Source organism: Panthera uncia (assembly GCF_023721935.1).
Source record: "Panthera uncia isolate 11264 chromosome B3 unlocalized genomic scaffold, Puncia_PCG_1.0 HiC_scaffold_1, whole genome shotgun sequence".
Classification (NCBI taxonomy): Eukaryota; Metazoa; Chordata; class Mammalia; order Carnivora; family Felidae; genus Panthera; species Panthera uncia.
Window position 1 is genome coordinate 1,566,277 of NW_026057582.1, and position 14,068 is coordinate 1,580,344.

The 14,068-nt window shown below is 51.2% G+C and overlaps 1 protein-coding gene across 1 annotated transcript; it reads left to right on the forward strand.

The window, feature by feature from the left end:
* Positions 1 to 4,490: 4,490 nt before the first annotated feature.
* Positions 4,491 to 10,193, forward strand: ATP5MJ (ATP synthase membrane subunit j). The gene is made up of 4 exons (XM_049612081.1): positions 4,491 to 4,594; positions 7,946 to 8,069; positions 9,231 to 9,254; positions 9,893 to 10,193. Exons 2-4 carry the CDS (start codon positions 7,946 to 7,948, stop codon positions 9,925 to 9,927), a joined length of 183 nt encoding a protein of 60 aa, XP_049468038.1. The 5' UTR covers positions 4,491 to 4,594; the 3' UTR covers positions 9,928 to 10,193.
* Positions 10,194 to 14,068: the final 3,875 nt, after the last annotated feature.

Sequence of the window (14,068 nt, forward strand, 5' to 3'; positions counted from 1 at the left end):
CATGTATTTGTTTTTCCCAGTCTGACTTCTTTCACTGAGCATAATACACTTTAGGTCCAGCCACGTTGTTGGAAATGGCACAGTCTCATCCTTTTTAGGGCTGATATTCCGTTGTGTGTATCTTCCTTTTCCTTTTGGCTATCAATGGACACTTGGTTTGCTTCCATACCTTGGCTGTTGTAAAAATGCCGCAATAAACTTAGGGGTGCAGATATCTTTTTGAATTCGTGGTTTTGGGTTTGGGGGCATCATTACCCAATATTGGAATTATTGGATCATACGGTATGTCTATCTTTAATATTTTGAGGAGCCTCCATACTGCTTCCCACAGTGGCCGCACCAATTTACCTTCCCACCAACAGTGTTCAAGCATTCCTTTTTCTCCAAGTGTTTCTGTCACCAATACTTGCTGTTTCTTGTCTTTTTTATTTTAGCCAATTCTAACGGGTGTAAGGTGATTGGAAGTCCTTTTCTATGTTCTTTGGACCTTTTGGGTTGCTATCTCTTTCAGTTCTCTTGAGTTTTGAGGGATTTTTTTTAAGTTTATTTACTTATTTTAAAAGAGACAGAGACAGTGTGAGGAGGGGAGGGGCAGAGAGAGAGGATCCCAAGCAGGCTCCATACCATCAGCGCACAGCCCGATGTGGGACTCAAACTCATGAGACCGCGAGATCACGACCTGAGCCGAAACCAAGAGTCCGACACTTAACTGACTGAGCCACCCAGGCGCCCCTTGAGTTTTGAGTTTTTAACTACAGTTTAAGGATGCTTCTAACTGCTGTCTTGGTGCTTCTTCAGTTTTGAAATTTGTTCTCATTTAATTGCCATTTCCTGACTACTGGTTTAACACTGTGTCATCACAGACCGAGTCGCTTTGACCCCTTCATTTGATCAGTAGTTCTTGGTGCTTCATACTCAGCCCAGCTCATCTTGCCTTCCTGTCTAGAGTTGAAAGAGACAGCTTGACAGTTCTCAATTGGCTTATAGACATTTAGACCAGGGCACGTAGGAAGTCCCCTGGGCGTTGGCGGAGGTCATATGTGCATTCCCAGAGCAGCCTGAGCTGCAGAGCCAAAGGGAAAACACGCAGGCGAGACGATAACAAATGATTTATGCCATTCAGCAGCACTCTTGACAAAGTGGGAGAGGCTGTGTCCAAAGTACCTGCACGTCTTCTCTGACCTTCTCAGCTACAAAATGCAGCAATTCTGCACTTTGCATAAATCTGCTGAGGTGGCTCTATCTTTAAACATTTTGTTTCCTTTGAAGATGTATTTTTCATAGGGTGTTTTGGACTGGCAACAAAAGACCTGAAAATTCTGTTGATCTCAAGTGGAGTTTGAAGTTCAAAAGCTTTGTTGTCTTGAAATAGATTATGATGATACTCATGAGTTTTCCCTAAATGCTTGTTTCCTACCTTTTTATAGTCTAAATCATTCTTTTTCTAGGACAGTGGTTCTCAAACCTGGTCCTTCTCTGAGGACCCCTTTCTACTCTTAAAAATGAAAGAAGACCCTAGAGGACTTTCATTTTTGTGGGTTACATCTACTTTATTAGAGATTACAACTGAGACATTTTGTTTATCCATTTTTAAGTGACCATAACCTATTTGATGTTAAAGAGAATATTTTTATAAAAAGTCACTCTGTGAGAATGACACTTTTACATTTTTGTAGATCTCTTAATGTCTGCCTTAATGGAACATAGCTGGATTCTCATATCTGTTCTGTATTCATTCTGTTGTGACATCACAAGTCAGCCTCTGGAAAACTCCACTGAATACTTGTGAGATAATTCTAGTGAAAAAGACAAATAACATCTTACCATTGTTATAAAAATAGTTTCGACACCCAGAGGTCCTTGGAAACCCCCAAACCACACTTTGAGAACCACTACCCTAAAATAGCAAGATTTCCAAGTTGTGAATGCAGCTTTCACTTGATCCTAAGTGTTTTTTCCCTTCAAAGCAGCACCTCGCTCACTGCTCCTCCTTCCATGGTCCTCGTCCCTCCAGCTGAGCTCACTTCCCTTCTGCCTGAGTAATGAATGTTGGTTGTTTGGTTTTTATTCTTTTTTATAAGGACTGTAGATCTGGTGATCGATCATTCCTTCAGCCTTAGGTTATCCAAAATGTCTTTATTTCACCTTCTTTACTGAAGCCTAAATTCTATATGCGTAGAATTCTGGATAGGCAATTAAGATCTTCTCATCTTTACTTTTCCATGGTTTTATTTTCTGTGGTATTTATTTTTATATGGTTTTATTTTATTTATTTTCTGTTGATTTCAGAGTGTTGGTCTATTTTCATTTATCAGCCTGCTGGGTTTCTGTGAGGCTTTCTGATTCTTTGGTGTTATTTTTTTCCCCATCACTTTTGGAAAATTACCTCTTGTAGCATTTCTGCCCCATCGCACTCTCCTTTCCTCTGAGATGATAGACGAGGGGCTTTTCTGCTGTACCCTCTCATCTTCTCTTTGGTCTCCCTGTGCTTCTGAATGGTATCTTCTAATGCAGCTTTCAGTTCAGTATTCTTCAACTGTCTAATCTGCTAAACCTACCCAATTTCTATCTGGCTTTTTTTCAGACTGTCCAGGTGGGTTTTTGTTTCTTTTTTAGAATTTCCAGCTTTCTGCTGAGAAAACTTGTTTCCATTTTTTATGCATTGCCTGGTTTATTTAACCAAGTAATATCCCTTTTGTTGTTGAGCTATTGAAAGCTGCAGTAGTTTGCTTTTAGTATTGTCGTTGCACTTGAGTAGAGACAGACCTTTTGTCTACAAGCTATATGAAGAGTGCAACTGCGAAACAAGAGCAAAAGGCACTTCCTCCCACGACCTTACCGGAACCACACAGATCGAATCCCCAGGGACGTTCCGTCATTGCAATAGCTCAGATTTGTGTTCCTTTTTCTTTGCACACCAGCTCTATTCTTTTTTTTTTTTTTTAATTTTTTTTTAACGTTTTTATTTTTATTTTTGAGACAGAGAGAGACAGAGCATGAACAGGGGAGGGGCAGAGAGAGAGGGAGACACAGAATCCGAAGCAGGCTCCAGGCTCTGAGCTGTCAGCACAGAGCCCGACGCGGGGCTTGAACTCACGGACCGTGAGATCATGACCTGAGCCGAAGTCGGACGCTTAACCGACCAAGCCACCCAGGCGCCCCCACCAGCTCTATTCTTTAGTAAAATTGTGAAAGGCTGCCATTATGGACATTAGGTATCCCAGCATAACCATCTGGAGTGTGTCCAGTTCTTCATAGGACCAATTTTTATTTGCAGCTTGAGTTTTTATATGAAGTTGCGTTATTGTGGACTTGGCTGTCTTGTGATGAATTTTTTTCACAGGTGTTCTGTGTCATACTATTGTTAAAATGAACTGTCGCTATTGTGAGACGGGTTTTAACTGACCTGTTAAAGGTTTCTTTAGAATGGCACTACTTTAGGGACATTCTAGTATTTGCTTCTATTGTTTGGGCCTTGTGGATAATGTACAGATTTAAAAACAAATCTTGTTGCTGATTTGTCCATTTCTTTCCCTGCACTTTGTTACATCTGGGATACAGTCTAACTCATCTGATTAAATATGCATTCTTTTAAAAACGCCGTAACTATTAAACACCTTGTTTACAGACAGATAAAAATAAATGTATTCCAACCAAAAAAAAAAAAAACAACAACAAGCAGAGTTTTTTTCAAAGCCTGTGTCTTTGAAGTCCAGTGTCTGTTGACTAAAATTGCCATGCACAAGATAGCTGCATAAAAATATGCAGAGCAAAATGGTTAATACACAGAGAAATAGCAAGAAAACAGCGGCGGGCACCTTGTTGGTTCAGTTGGTTGAGCCTCTACTCTCGATTTCTACTCAGGTCATCATCCCACAGTCGTGAGATGAAACCCTACGTATGGAGCCTGCTTAAGATTCTCCGTCTTCCTCTTCCTCTGCCACTACCCAGCTCTCGCTCTCTCTTTGTCTCTAAAAAAGAAAAAAATAGGGTGCCTGGGTGACTCAGTAGGTTGAGCATCTGACTTCGGCTCTGGTCATGATCTCTGGTTCTTGAGTTCAAGCCCCACATTGGGCTCTGGGCTGACATCTCAGAGCCTGGGTCGGCTTCGGATTCTGCCTCTTCTCTCTCTGACCCTCCCCTGCTCGCTCGCGCGCGCTCGCTCGCTCTCTCTCAATAAACAAACATTGGGAAAAGAAAGAAAACCAGAGGGGAGACGACTTCTCAGACTTAATACATCAAATAAAGACCGCCCCTTTTTCAGGTGGACGCACCTTTCAGCTTTGTCCAGGACCCTACACCGGAAGTCCCGCAACGGGACACGTCCCACCCGTTAGTCACCTGGTCCTGACAAACACACCCAGGCCCCCTTGGCCAGCCTCTTCCCCTGGCACTCCGCCAGCCGGCTGCACCGGGGCGACCGCTGGGGGCGCTGTGGCGAGCAGGCACGGCCGGGGAGGCGCTCTGGCCTCGCGGCGCCGCCGCTCCTTCCGCCTTCCCGACGGACCCCGCGCGGCGCTTGCGCACTTGGTGACCTTTCCGCGTCGTTAGCCGTGCGGGTCCAGGCGGCCTGAGCTGGGGGTCGGGGGCCGAGGTGAGTGCGGGGGGCGCGGCCGGCTGCTCGGCGCGGGGTATGGGGGCCCGCGGGGCGCAGGACTGTGGGCGGCAGGTGGGAGTCCCTCCGGGCCCCCGCTGACCTTGGGCTGCAGCCCCCGGCCCAGGAAGGGAGGCGGTCCGCGCGGCCTGGCTGGTTGTGCGAAGTCCCGCCGTCTCCTTCGGCCTGGACGCCTCTCGCGCCCCGCCGGACTGCTTTGACGAAGGGCGCTCGGGCGGTGACAGGGTCGGCCACCTGCCCGGGGTCGCGCAGCTGCTGCTGATGGAGCTGCCGCCCAGAGCTTGGTCCCTTCAGTCCTTGTACCTCGGTTTCCTTTGCGACGCGCTGTTCTACAGGTTACTAGCCGGGGCGCGGCGGCGGGGGGGGGGGGGGGGGTACCACGGGGCCCACAACGGGGTCGCAGGCGATGGTTGCAGTTGTATGGAACTCGGCCTGTGAATCCCCGTCCGGGCCTCAGCGGGTAGACGTGTCCTGTCTGCCGTGTAAGGTCGGGTAAAAGTTTGCTGATACAGAGTGAGTGCCTTAAAATCCGCACACAGAGCCGGTGATGTGCACGGACAGTGGACTCAGGTGGAAAAAGTGGGGGCCTCACTTTATTAGATGTCGGGAACATGACACTTGTCCAGCCTAATATGGCAACCTTGGCCAAAAGGAAGGTCGCGCCGGGGTAGGTAAGTATTTGTAGCATACTGCTCAGTCCGAGATAATTTTAGGTGAGGAGTGCCGGGGGTCAGGATGGTGTGCAGAAAATCAGGGCAACTCAAGTGTCTTCAGCCCCTTCTCCCCTCCTTTGCTCTCAGTTTACTTTGCTGTTTTCCATCTAGATCTTCATCTGGCCTAAGTGAGGGCAGATCCTGCAGTTCTCCTTCTTAGAATCCCAGTGGTTTAGCACTACTATCAGCCGGATGTTTGTGGCACTTCCTTCTGCCGCCGTTGTGACCGTGTGCTGAGTCCTCCTTCCACATCAGGCCGGGGCGTTTATGGTTCCCCTTGGAGGCCATCCAGAGCCCTGTGGGGCTGGTGGACATATCCCTGTTTCACAGGAGAACCTTCTGAAAGGACAACTTTGGGGACTTGCCCCCAAGATTGGGAGCAGAGCAGACGGAGCTGGGATTGGGACCCAGCCGCCGTGGGGGCTGGGATTACCTTCCTTCCCAGTTACTGCTGGCTCAGGGAGGAGGGGAATGCTGTTGGTCGGCCTGAACTCTTTCCACCTGGGGGTTTTAGAGGCCCCCTCTGGATCCCGTCTGGGTCTTCTCAGGTACCTTCCAAGAGCAGGGTTGTTGCTTTCTTGTATCCTCGTGCTCTGACAGCATCTCAGCCTGAGGGCAGACATATCTGCAGGGGTTCCAGGAGGAGGACACAACCACATCCTTCAGGGTCACACCTGGGTCAGGGGGCAGGGCTGGCTGACCTTTATGACCATGCCTCAGCCTCAATAAGACAGTCCTTGGAGCAGATTCTCCTAGTGATGAGGACTGGGGGCCTGGGTGATTCATAGATCCAGCTGGGTGATCTCCGGCAACTCCCTCTAAGTAGCCACCTGGTAGGGGTCATCTGGGGGGTTAGGGAGTGGTGCAAGAGGTAAGTGTGTACGTCCTTTGTGAGTGCTGGTAGGTTTGCATGACGCGCTTAGAGTAAAAGCTGGACTCCTCACCACAGCTTCCGTGGCCCCAAACGACCGACCCAGCTCCTCTTCCCTCCCGTGGTCTAGCCACGCCGTTTTATGTAACAGCTCTCGGTGCAGGACACCAGACTCTGTAAACACTTGATGCAGAGGAACCTGTCTTCACGAGAGCCCTTGGTAGGTGGGCAGTGTTTTTACCCCCGCTTCGCAAAGGAAGAAATCGGGGCAGTGAGCAGGAAGGCGGCAGAGCCCGGATTGGGATGTGGGCAGCTGTGGTGGCTTCCCTTCCTCCCCCTTCCGCAAGCCCATCCCGGCCTGGGGTCTTGGCGTACACGCTGCCTCTGCCAAGGACACTTTTCTCCCGGGTATTCGCACTCCTGAGGAGCCAGCTTCTCAGCCCCCAGACAAGGCCTGCTGCCTAGTGCGTGCTCAGGAAATCGCGATCACACCAGAGAACACTGAATTCGAGAAATGAAATTCTGTGTGGCCCCAGTAGTGATGTGAAGGAGCGATGGACGGGGCTCTGGCCGGGGCGGGGACCAGCAGCCTCACTGATTGAGGCTGGAGGAGCGCTTTCGCAGAAAATGCAAAGTGCTTGGATCTAGTTAGTCCTGACAAGATTTGAAGGACTGTAGTTTAATACACCACTTCAGAGGTTACAGAGCCTAAATGAAAACGCGGGCATCAAGTTTTAGAGTCTGTAGTAAATCGTGTCATCAAAAGCCTTACTTGGAGGCCTGCACATAAAAGCAAACTTTGTTAAGTTCAGCATTTGATGGCTTTTCTCCATCAAATCCAGTGATGAGGTAAATATTTTCATGCATTAAATAAGTTCGGTCATAATTGCAGCTCTTAAGAAGTAACCACGTCATCCTTCGCTGTCTGCTTTGCAGTTAGCAGCAGATTTCGAAGCTGAAACACAGGTAAAACATCATAACTGTGGTCAGTAGCCCCATAAAGTTCACACACACACACACACACACAAGTGAAGTGACGGATGTGGTCGTTGACTAGATGGGGGAAGTCTTTTCATGGTGTTTATCAAGTCACCACCACGGTGTATGCTGAATGTCTTACAGTTGCAGGGCACCTGGCTGGCTCTGTCCGTAGAGCATGGGACTTGATCCGGGGTCGTGAGTTCAGGCCCCATGTTGAGGGTGGAGACTGCTTAAAACAAAAATTAAAATGTGTATGTCACAGTTTTAGAAGTCACTTATACCTCACTAGGGCTGAAATTTTTAAAACCAGGAGGTTCTGGGAGCTGATCAGCATGTGCCCACGCTGGGTGTGGGTCTCATGAGGACCTGTGTTCTTTTTTAGCTCTGAACGCCAGCAGTTCTTAAAGTGATGATGCAGACACACAAGTTTTTCTATTTAAAGGTTAAAAGAAAGTGGTGTGTGATTTGGGCACAGCGTTCATGGAGAGTAGCTGTCGGAGAGGGGACATGGGCTGTGCAGGGTGGCACGGTCTGGGGACTCAGGAGCAAGGGGTGGCAGAGCACCAGGGTGGCCTCGGCTGGCAGCCCCGAAGGGGGGAGTAGAGCTCCAAGAGCTGCCGAGCGGGGGCCCCATGCGGGGTAGGAATGGCCCCTGTGCGGGAGTTGTAGGAAATGGGGTCAAGTTCAGGAATATGTAGTACCCCCTTAACCAGTTAGCTTTAAAATGACGGTCATGGTAACATTTATCTCTGTGCTTCTTTTCAGATGCTTCAAAGCCTTATTCAGAATGTTTGGGTCCCCATGAGGCCCTACTATACCCAAGTTTACCAGGAGATTTGGGTAGGAATGGGGCTGATGGGCTCCATCATTTATAAAATCAGGGCTGCTGGTAAGTTTCTGTATGTTCACTCTTTAGCAGTCAGGATGAAAATTCTTTTCAAAAGGAATCACGATTCATGTTGTGAAGGAACTATGGTTCTTACCCAGAAGTGAGCATCAGAGCCCTTTGTTAAAACATGAGGAGTAGGGGCTCCTGGGGGGCTCAGTGGGTTTAGCGTCCGACTTTGGCTCAGGTCATGATCTCGCGGTCCATGAGTTCAAGCCCCACGTTGGGCTCTGTGCTGACGGCTCAGAGCCTGGAGCCTGTTTCAGATTCTGTGTCTCCCTCTCTCTCAGACCCTCCCCTGTTCGTGCTCTGTCTCGAAAATAAATGAAAATGTTTTAAAAAAACTTTTATAAACTTTTATAAAAAACAAAATAAAACGTGAAGAGTAGGGGGGGCCTGGAGGGCTCAGTCAGTTAAGCGTCTGACTTTGGCTCAGTTCACGACCTCACAGTTCATGAGCTCAAGCCCTGAATTGGCCTCTGCTGTCAGCACAGCAGAGCCTACTCGGGACATTGTCATTCTCTCTCTCTCTCTGCAGCACGCTCTCTCTCTTCAAAATAAATTTTAAAAAACATGAAGCGTACATGTCAGCTGTAAGAGACACTTGGGGACAACTGAGAAAATCTGAACAAACCTTGATAACAGGGAATTTTGAGTTTCCTTAGGTGTCACGGTGGTACTTCAAACACGTAGGACATGTCCTTAGTCTTAAGAGACGCGGACTGAAATAGGGGTGGAGTGTCGTGGCCTATCGTGCGTTACTGTACCTTTTCCGCTGTTGTGAATGTTTGAACTGTTTTCATAATAGAAGCTGAGACGGGGTGACCATTTGGTCCCCAGTGGAACAGAGATGAGCCCCAGTCATGTATTAACAAGCAACTGGTTTAAACTACAGGACTGAGGTTTGGGGGGCAGGGTGTGGGGGGTACAAAGCCCTCCAGATGCTGAAGGGCTGTTTAACTGTCCATGGAGCATCTTGGGTGGAAATTGTACCGCTTCTTGGCTGTGAGACACCATAGAAACTCCCTATTTTCTGAAAGCTTTCTGGAACAGCTTTACTGAAGCTATGAGCTCTTCAGCCAAATATCGATTGCAACACTAGGTTGACTGAAAACATGTTTCTAAAACACTGATACGACCAATTTTTCTTTCTTTTTATTTCAGATAAAAGAAGTAAAGCTTCGAAAGGTAAGATTTTTGCTTCTTAAAATGGATGGGGAATTAAAAACCCCATCGTGCCTTTTCAGATCAAGGCGTATCTGTTCTGCGGTGTGTGCTTATCAGTACATAAGGTACAGGGGGATCACGTTGAAACATGAAGTTCCTCTTACAGTCAGAGTGTTAAAAACCATTGCTCACCCCCTTGGACCAACTAAGACTTGTGGGGGTAATGGAAAGCCAGAGGTGGCCAGTGCCGCCAGCAGGGAAGCACAGGTTAGCTGTGCGAGCTCGCTGCCCTGTGAGGTGTGTTTTGAAAGAAAGCATCACATAAGTTTATGCCCAAGTGTCGGACATTTCACTCTATTTCCCAAATGACAGTGAAACCAGTCATGTGAGTCCTCACAAACCCAGGGCTGGCTCGTGACCTCTGGGGAGAAGAGACTTCCTGCCCCTCTGTCCTGTGCCACAGTTTTGTGCCGTGTGCACGAACTGATTACACGAACCCGTAAACGTGTCAGATGCTCCGTGTAGAAGTGACCCTCCAGACTTGTCCATAGTGTTGAAAACTGTCATTTACAGACTTGTCGGTAAGGTACAGAATAGACCATCTTCTGTGTGTCCCTTTCTTCCTCACTTACAGTTACACTGTGCTTCTCTTTTAAAAGCTTCGAGTCCTGCCCCCGCTCACGGTCACCATTAGCCAGCTTTCCTCGGAGCACACGTGAGACCGACCATGTGGCTGTAAATCCCAGCAGCTCTGTTAGATGGGGGCGTGGAGCACCGCCGTACGCGTGTAGACGTGTTGTTTCCTTTGTGGCGTGAATAAATGGAACTGTGAGGTGCGCCTGTGCCCGTGTCCCCGTGTCCGCCTCCCCGGTGAGCCGTCCCGTCCTCGATCGCCACAGGAGTCGGGGTTAGGCCGAGGCCCTCACCCCTGTGATGTCCAGTAAACAGTTGTGAAACAGATGATTCTGCCACTTAACTCTCGTGACCTCGCCAAGCCTGTGTTTTCCCCTTTGGGGACTGTACGTCAGTTCCAACGGATCCGTGAAGGCCGCGGCGGGGGGTGGGGGGGGCATTCGTGACACTGTAAAGTGCCAGCGCCTGGGGGGCTTGGTCCTTAGGCATTCCACCTCAGCTCAGGTCGTGATCTCACAATTCGTGAGCTCCAGCCCCGCTTCTCTCTCCCCTCCCCTCCCCTGCCCCACTCTCTCCCCTTGTTCGCTTGCAGGTACACTTGCTCACCCTCTCAAAAAAAAAAAAAAAAAAGACAACTGTAAAACACTGTACAATTGAGGTATGAGATCTTGTAGTGGGTGAAAAGTAGAAGCTCCGAGAGACTTTATCAGGAAGTCCCTGGTAAGGCAAAGTACATAGTACTTAAAAACTGACATGATTCCAGCTCAGGGTCCTGGGATCAAGCCCCGTGTCGGGCTCTGCCTGACTAACTGATCATTTCTCCCAGTTTGGCTAATATCAAATAAACATTGCATGCTATTTGTCTCCATTTAAGGCAGTCACCAAACTGCTAGAATTGTACCTTTTTCTCTCTCTTTTGAGAGCACAAGCTGGGGAGATGGGCAGAGGGGGAGAGAGAATCATAAGCAGGCTCCGTGTTCAGCACAGAGCCGGACGAGAGGCTCAATCCCACGGCACTGGGATCATGACCTGAGCCAAAATCAAGAGTCAGACACCCGGGTGCCCCCCAGAATGACAATTTTATAAAGGATTCTAAAGCAGTAAGGGTAGAAGGGGTCTAATTTGAAATGTGGTGCTCTGCAGGCCAGCAGGGGTCTCGCTGTGGAATAGAGACAGTGGCCCAGGTCCGGTCGCTAGTGGTCTTTCCTCATAAGGGCAGAGACCGTCCCGTGTTTCGCGTGTGTCTCCAGCACATGGGGTCAGGTCTGACCACGGTCGGTGCCTGACAAGTGACCGCCACTTGCTGCAGGGATTCCCAGCTAGATTTCTCCTACTGTATAGATGGGGGTGACGCCTGCCCTCAGCGTCGCTGCCCACCTCACAGCGGTGTCGGCGCTGGGGCCAGGGGCAGGACCAGAACTGGGAGGAGACCCCAGTGTTCCTGATCCCGTTGGTCTGGGCAGGAGCCTGAGAACTTGAACTTACCATCTGCCCAGAGGTGCTGCCGCCCAGGGACCACGTTTTGAAAAGCTCTAATGCAAAGAACCGCCCCCACGGGGGCCCTTACCCTCAGCGCTCCCCCGCGCCCCCCCCCCCGGTGGGGCCCCCAGACGCCAGCCCTGTGCTGTGCAGCTTAGCTCATGCGGTCAGAAGAAGCAAACGAGGGGCGCCTGGGTGGCTCACTCAGTTAAGTAGCCGACTTTGGCTCGGGTCATGATCTCACGGTTCCTGAGTTCGAGCCTGGCATCAGGCTCTGTGCTGACAGCTCAGAGCCTGGAGCCTGTTTCAGATTCTGTGTCTCCCTCTCTTTGACCCTTCCCCGTTCATGCTCTGTCTCTCTCTGTCGCAGAAATAAATAAACGTTAAAAAAAAAAAAAAATGTTAAAAAAAAAGAAGCAAACAAGGTGGAGCCCCAGCCCCATTTTGAGGCAGTGAGAGCCAGAGGTCACCTTGCTGGGGCTGGGGCTGGGGCCGGGACTCTGAATCTGCACTTGCCCAGGGAGGGAGAGGCACGGGACCCGGGGAACCGGCCCCAAAGCTGACCGGGGCTGCAGCGCCGGCCCCAGGGGCGCACCCCCCCCCCCACACACACACACACACACACACCCCGTTACCACCTGTGGGTCCTTTAGTTCTCATCTGGGTAAATGAGTGTTTTGCCAAAGGTGCACGTGATCCACCGGGAGCCCGCTGCCCGCACCACTGCTGCAGAGTGGGGTTTGGGACCGTGGGTGGGCTGCCTGCTGCAGCGGGCAGTTCATGCTTAGTGACACAGTGAGGCAGGTGGGAGGACGTCCCCGCTTACCCCCAGACGGTGCCGAGGAGCAGCGGTGCCTCTCAAAGTGGAGCAAAGCGACCTTCGTGCCAGGCCAAGTGGTTTCCTGTCCCTAAAACCCTCAGCGGAGGCATTGTGTTTCGTAGTGGGGAGAGAAGTAGGCTTTGTTGCTGGCCCAGAACCCATTGAGAGTTTGGACGGTGCCTCCACGCTTTGGGAACAGGCGGGTGTCCCAAGGCGGCCAGCAGGTGGAGCTAGAGCGTGCCGCCAGCCGGCTGTCCCGCAGCTCCCGGTGGGTGACGCGCCGGCCGGGGGCCGGGAGCCGGGGGAGCACGAGGAAGGCGGCTGCCGACGCAGCGGGGCCCCGCGACCTCACCCGTGGGAGGGAGCAGCCGGTTTCCACAAGAAACGAGGTTTCTTATCCTAAACCTACACGTTCTCCCGTCCCGGCTCAGTGCCGTGCCGCTCACGGTGACCGGCGAGTAACCTCAGGCAGAAGGAAGAGAACACAGGCCTGGGCATCAGAAGGTGGAACTTCAAACGCCACGCTTTCACTCGGCCTCTGGGAGGAGACACGTGTCTCTTGTTGCCATCCCAGGGGTACGTGAGCCCCGGCGGGACACCGTGGAGGACGTGGTTCCTGCCGCCCTCCCTGGGGTCGCGTCTCTAAAGCCGGCGGGGTCCCGAGTCCCCAGGTGCCAGCCCCCCGTCCGTCTGCCCTGCACTCACTCACCTCCGCGAGCTCGTACTATTTCCCGTTTGGCGGACGGAGTGGGGGTCCTGACGATCAGGCTGCACTAGAGGGCAACTAGCTGGCTAGCGAACAAGCCACGTGACTCTCAGAGCCAGGGTCCCAGTCGGACCATCTGCTTCCGAGTCAGGGTGGAGAGAGCATGCGCACACCGCCCCTCTCCCCCTGGCCTGTAGCGCCTACAGAAGAGAGCCAGGCGCAGGGCAGCCCGCTCAGTGGTGGGCGTCTGCGTTACAGGTGCCGCTGGAGGTCAGGCCCGGCGTCACCAGCCAGCTCTGGCCTAGGTCCTTATTCACGTGACCCTCGCAAGAAGGCATTCCCGGTACTACTCCGGAGATTGGAACGTGGGCCGGATGCTCAGTGGCACCAAAGAACCCATTTCATCAGCTTACTTTGTGCCAGTGGTGGTGTTGTGGTCATCGAAGGAGATGTCCTTGGTGCAGACGAGCAGATGTGGGTGAAGATACGGAGCGGGGGCGACGTGACCGCTCGGGTTTACCTTCACACGTCAGCAAACACCAGCGACCTGAACAGACGGGAGCGAGGGCGCAGCCCAGGTGAGACGGCTGGCGTGTGTTCACGCCCGCTCGCGATGCCTGGGGGGAGGCCATTACGTTATTCTCTCTGCCTTCAAACCCGTGTGACCTTCTCCCAATGAACATTTTTCTTTTTACCTTTGTTTTAGGTTTATATTTATTTTGGGAAAGAAAGAATGGGTGGTGGAAAGGTGGGGGGGGGGGGGGGGGGGGACAGGACCCGAGACAGACTCTGCGCCGTGTACAGCTTGCGTCCCCCGTACCGGAGATCATCCCGGCAGGTTGGATTCAGGTCCCCGTTGGTGCCACCGTTCATCACTTGGGTGTGTGGCCTCAAGCAAACTCCTTAACTTCTCTGGCTCTTGGCTTCCCTGCCTCTCAAGTGAAGTAATTGAACTCAAGGGCCTCCAGAGCACCTCAGCTCTATAATTCTATAGCCAGTGGGGCTGTAACGAACCTAAAAGTCGTGATCTGAAAAGCAAAGCAAAACAAAACACCGAGCCATGAAGCAAGTGTCGGAGGATGGATGATACGTTGCAGATTTCCGTGAAGGACGCTAGGTCGGCTCTTTCCGTCTGGTACCCAACACAGGACCAGGCGTTCGCGGTTGGCACTCCGATGTTTTTGTAAATGTAATCGG

What these genes read in the sequence shown, in the direction of transcription:
- ATP5MJ (XM_049612081.1), top strand. Translation starts at nt 7,946, where the DNA reads ATGCTTCAAAGCCTTATTCAGAATGTTTGGGTCCCCATGAGGCCCTAC. An exon ending in TTATAAAATCAGGGCTGCTG is followed by an intron (nt 8,070 to 9,230) that starts GTAAGTTTCTGT and finishes TTTTTATTTCAG; the next exon opens with ATAAAAGAAGTAAAGCTTCG. An exon ending in AAGAAGTAAAGCTTCGAAAG is followed by an intron (nt 9,255 to 9,892) that starts GTAAGATTTTTG and finishes CTCTTTTAAAAG; the next exon opens with CTTCGAGTCCTGCCCCCGCT.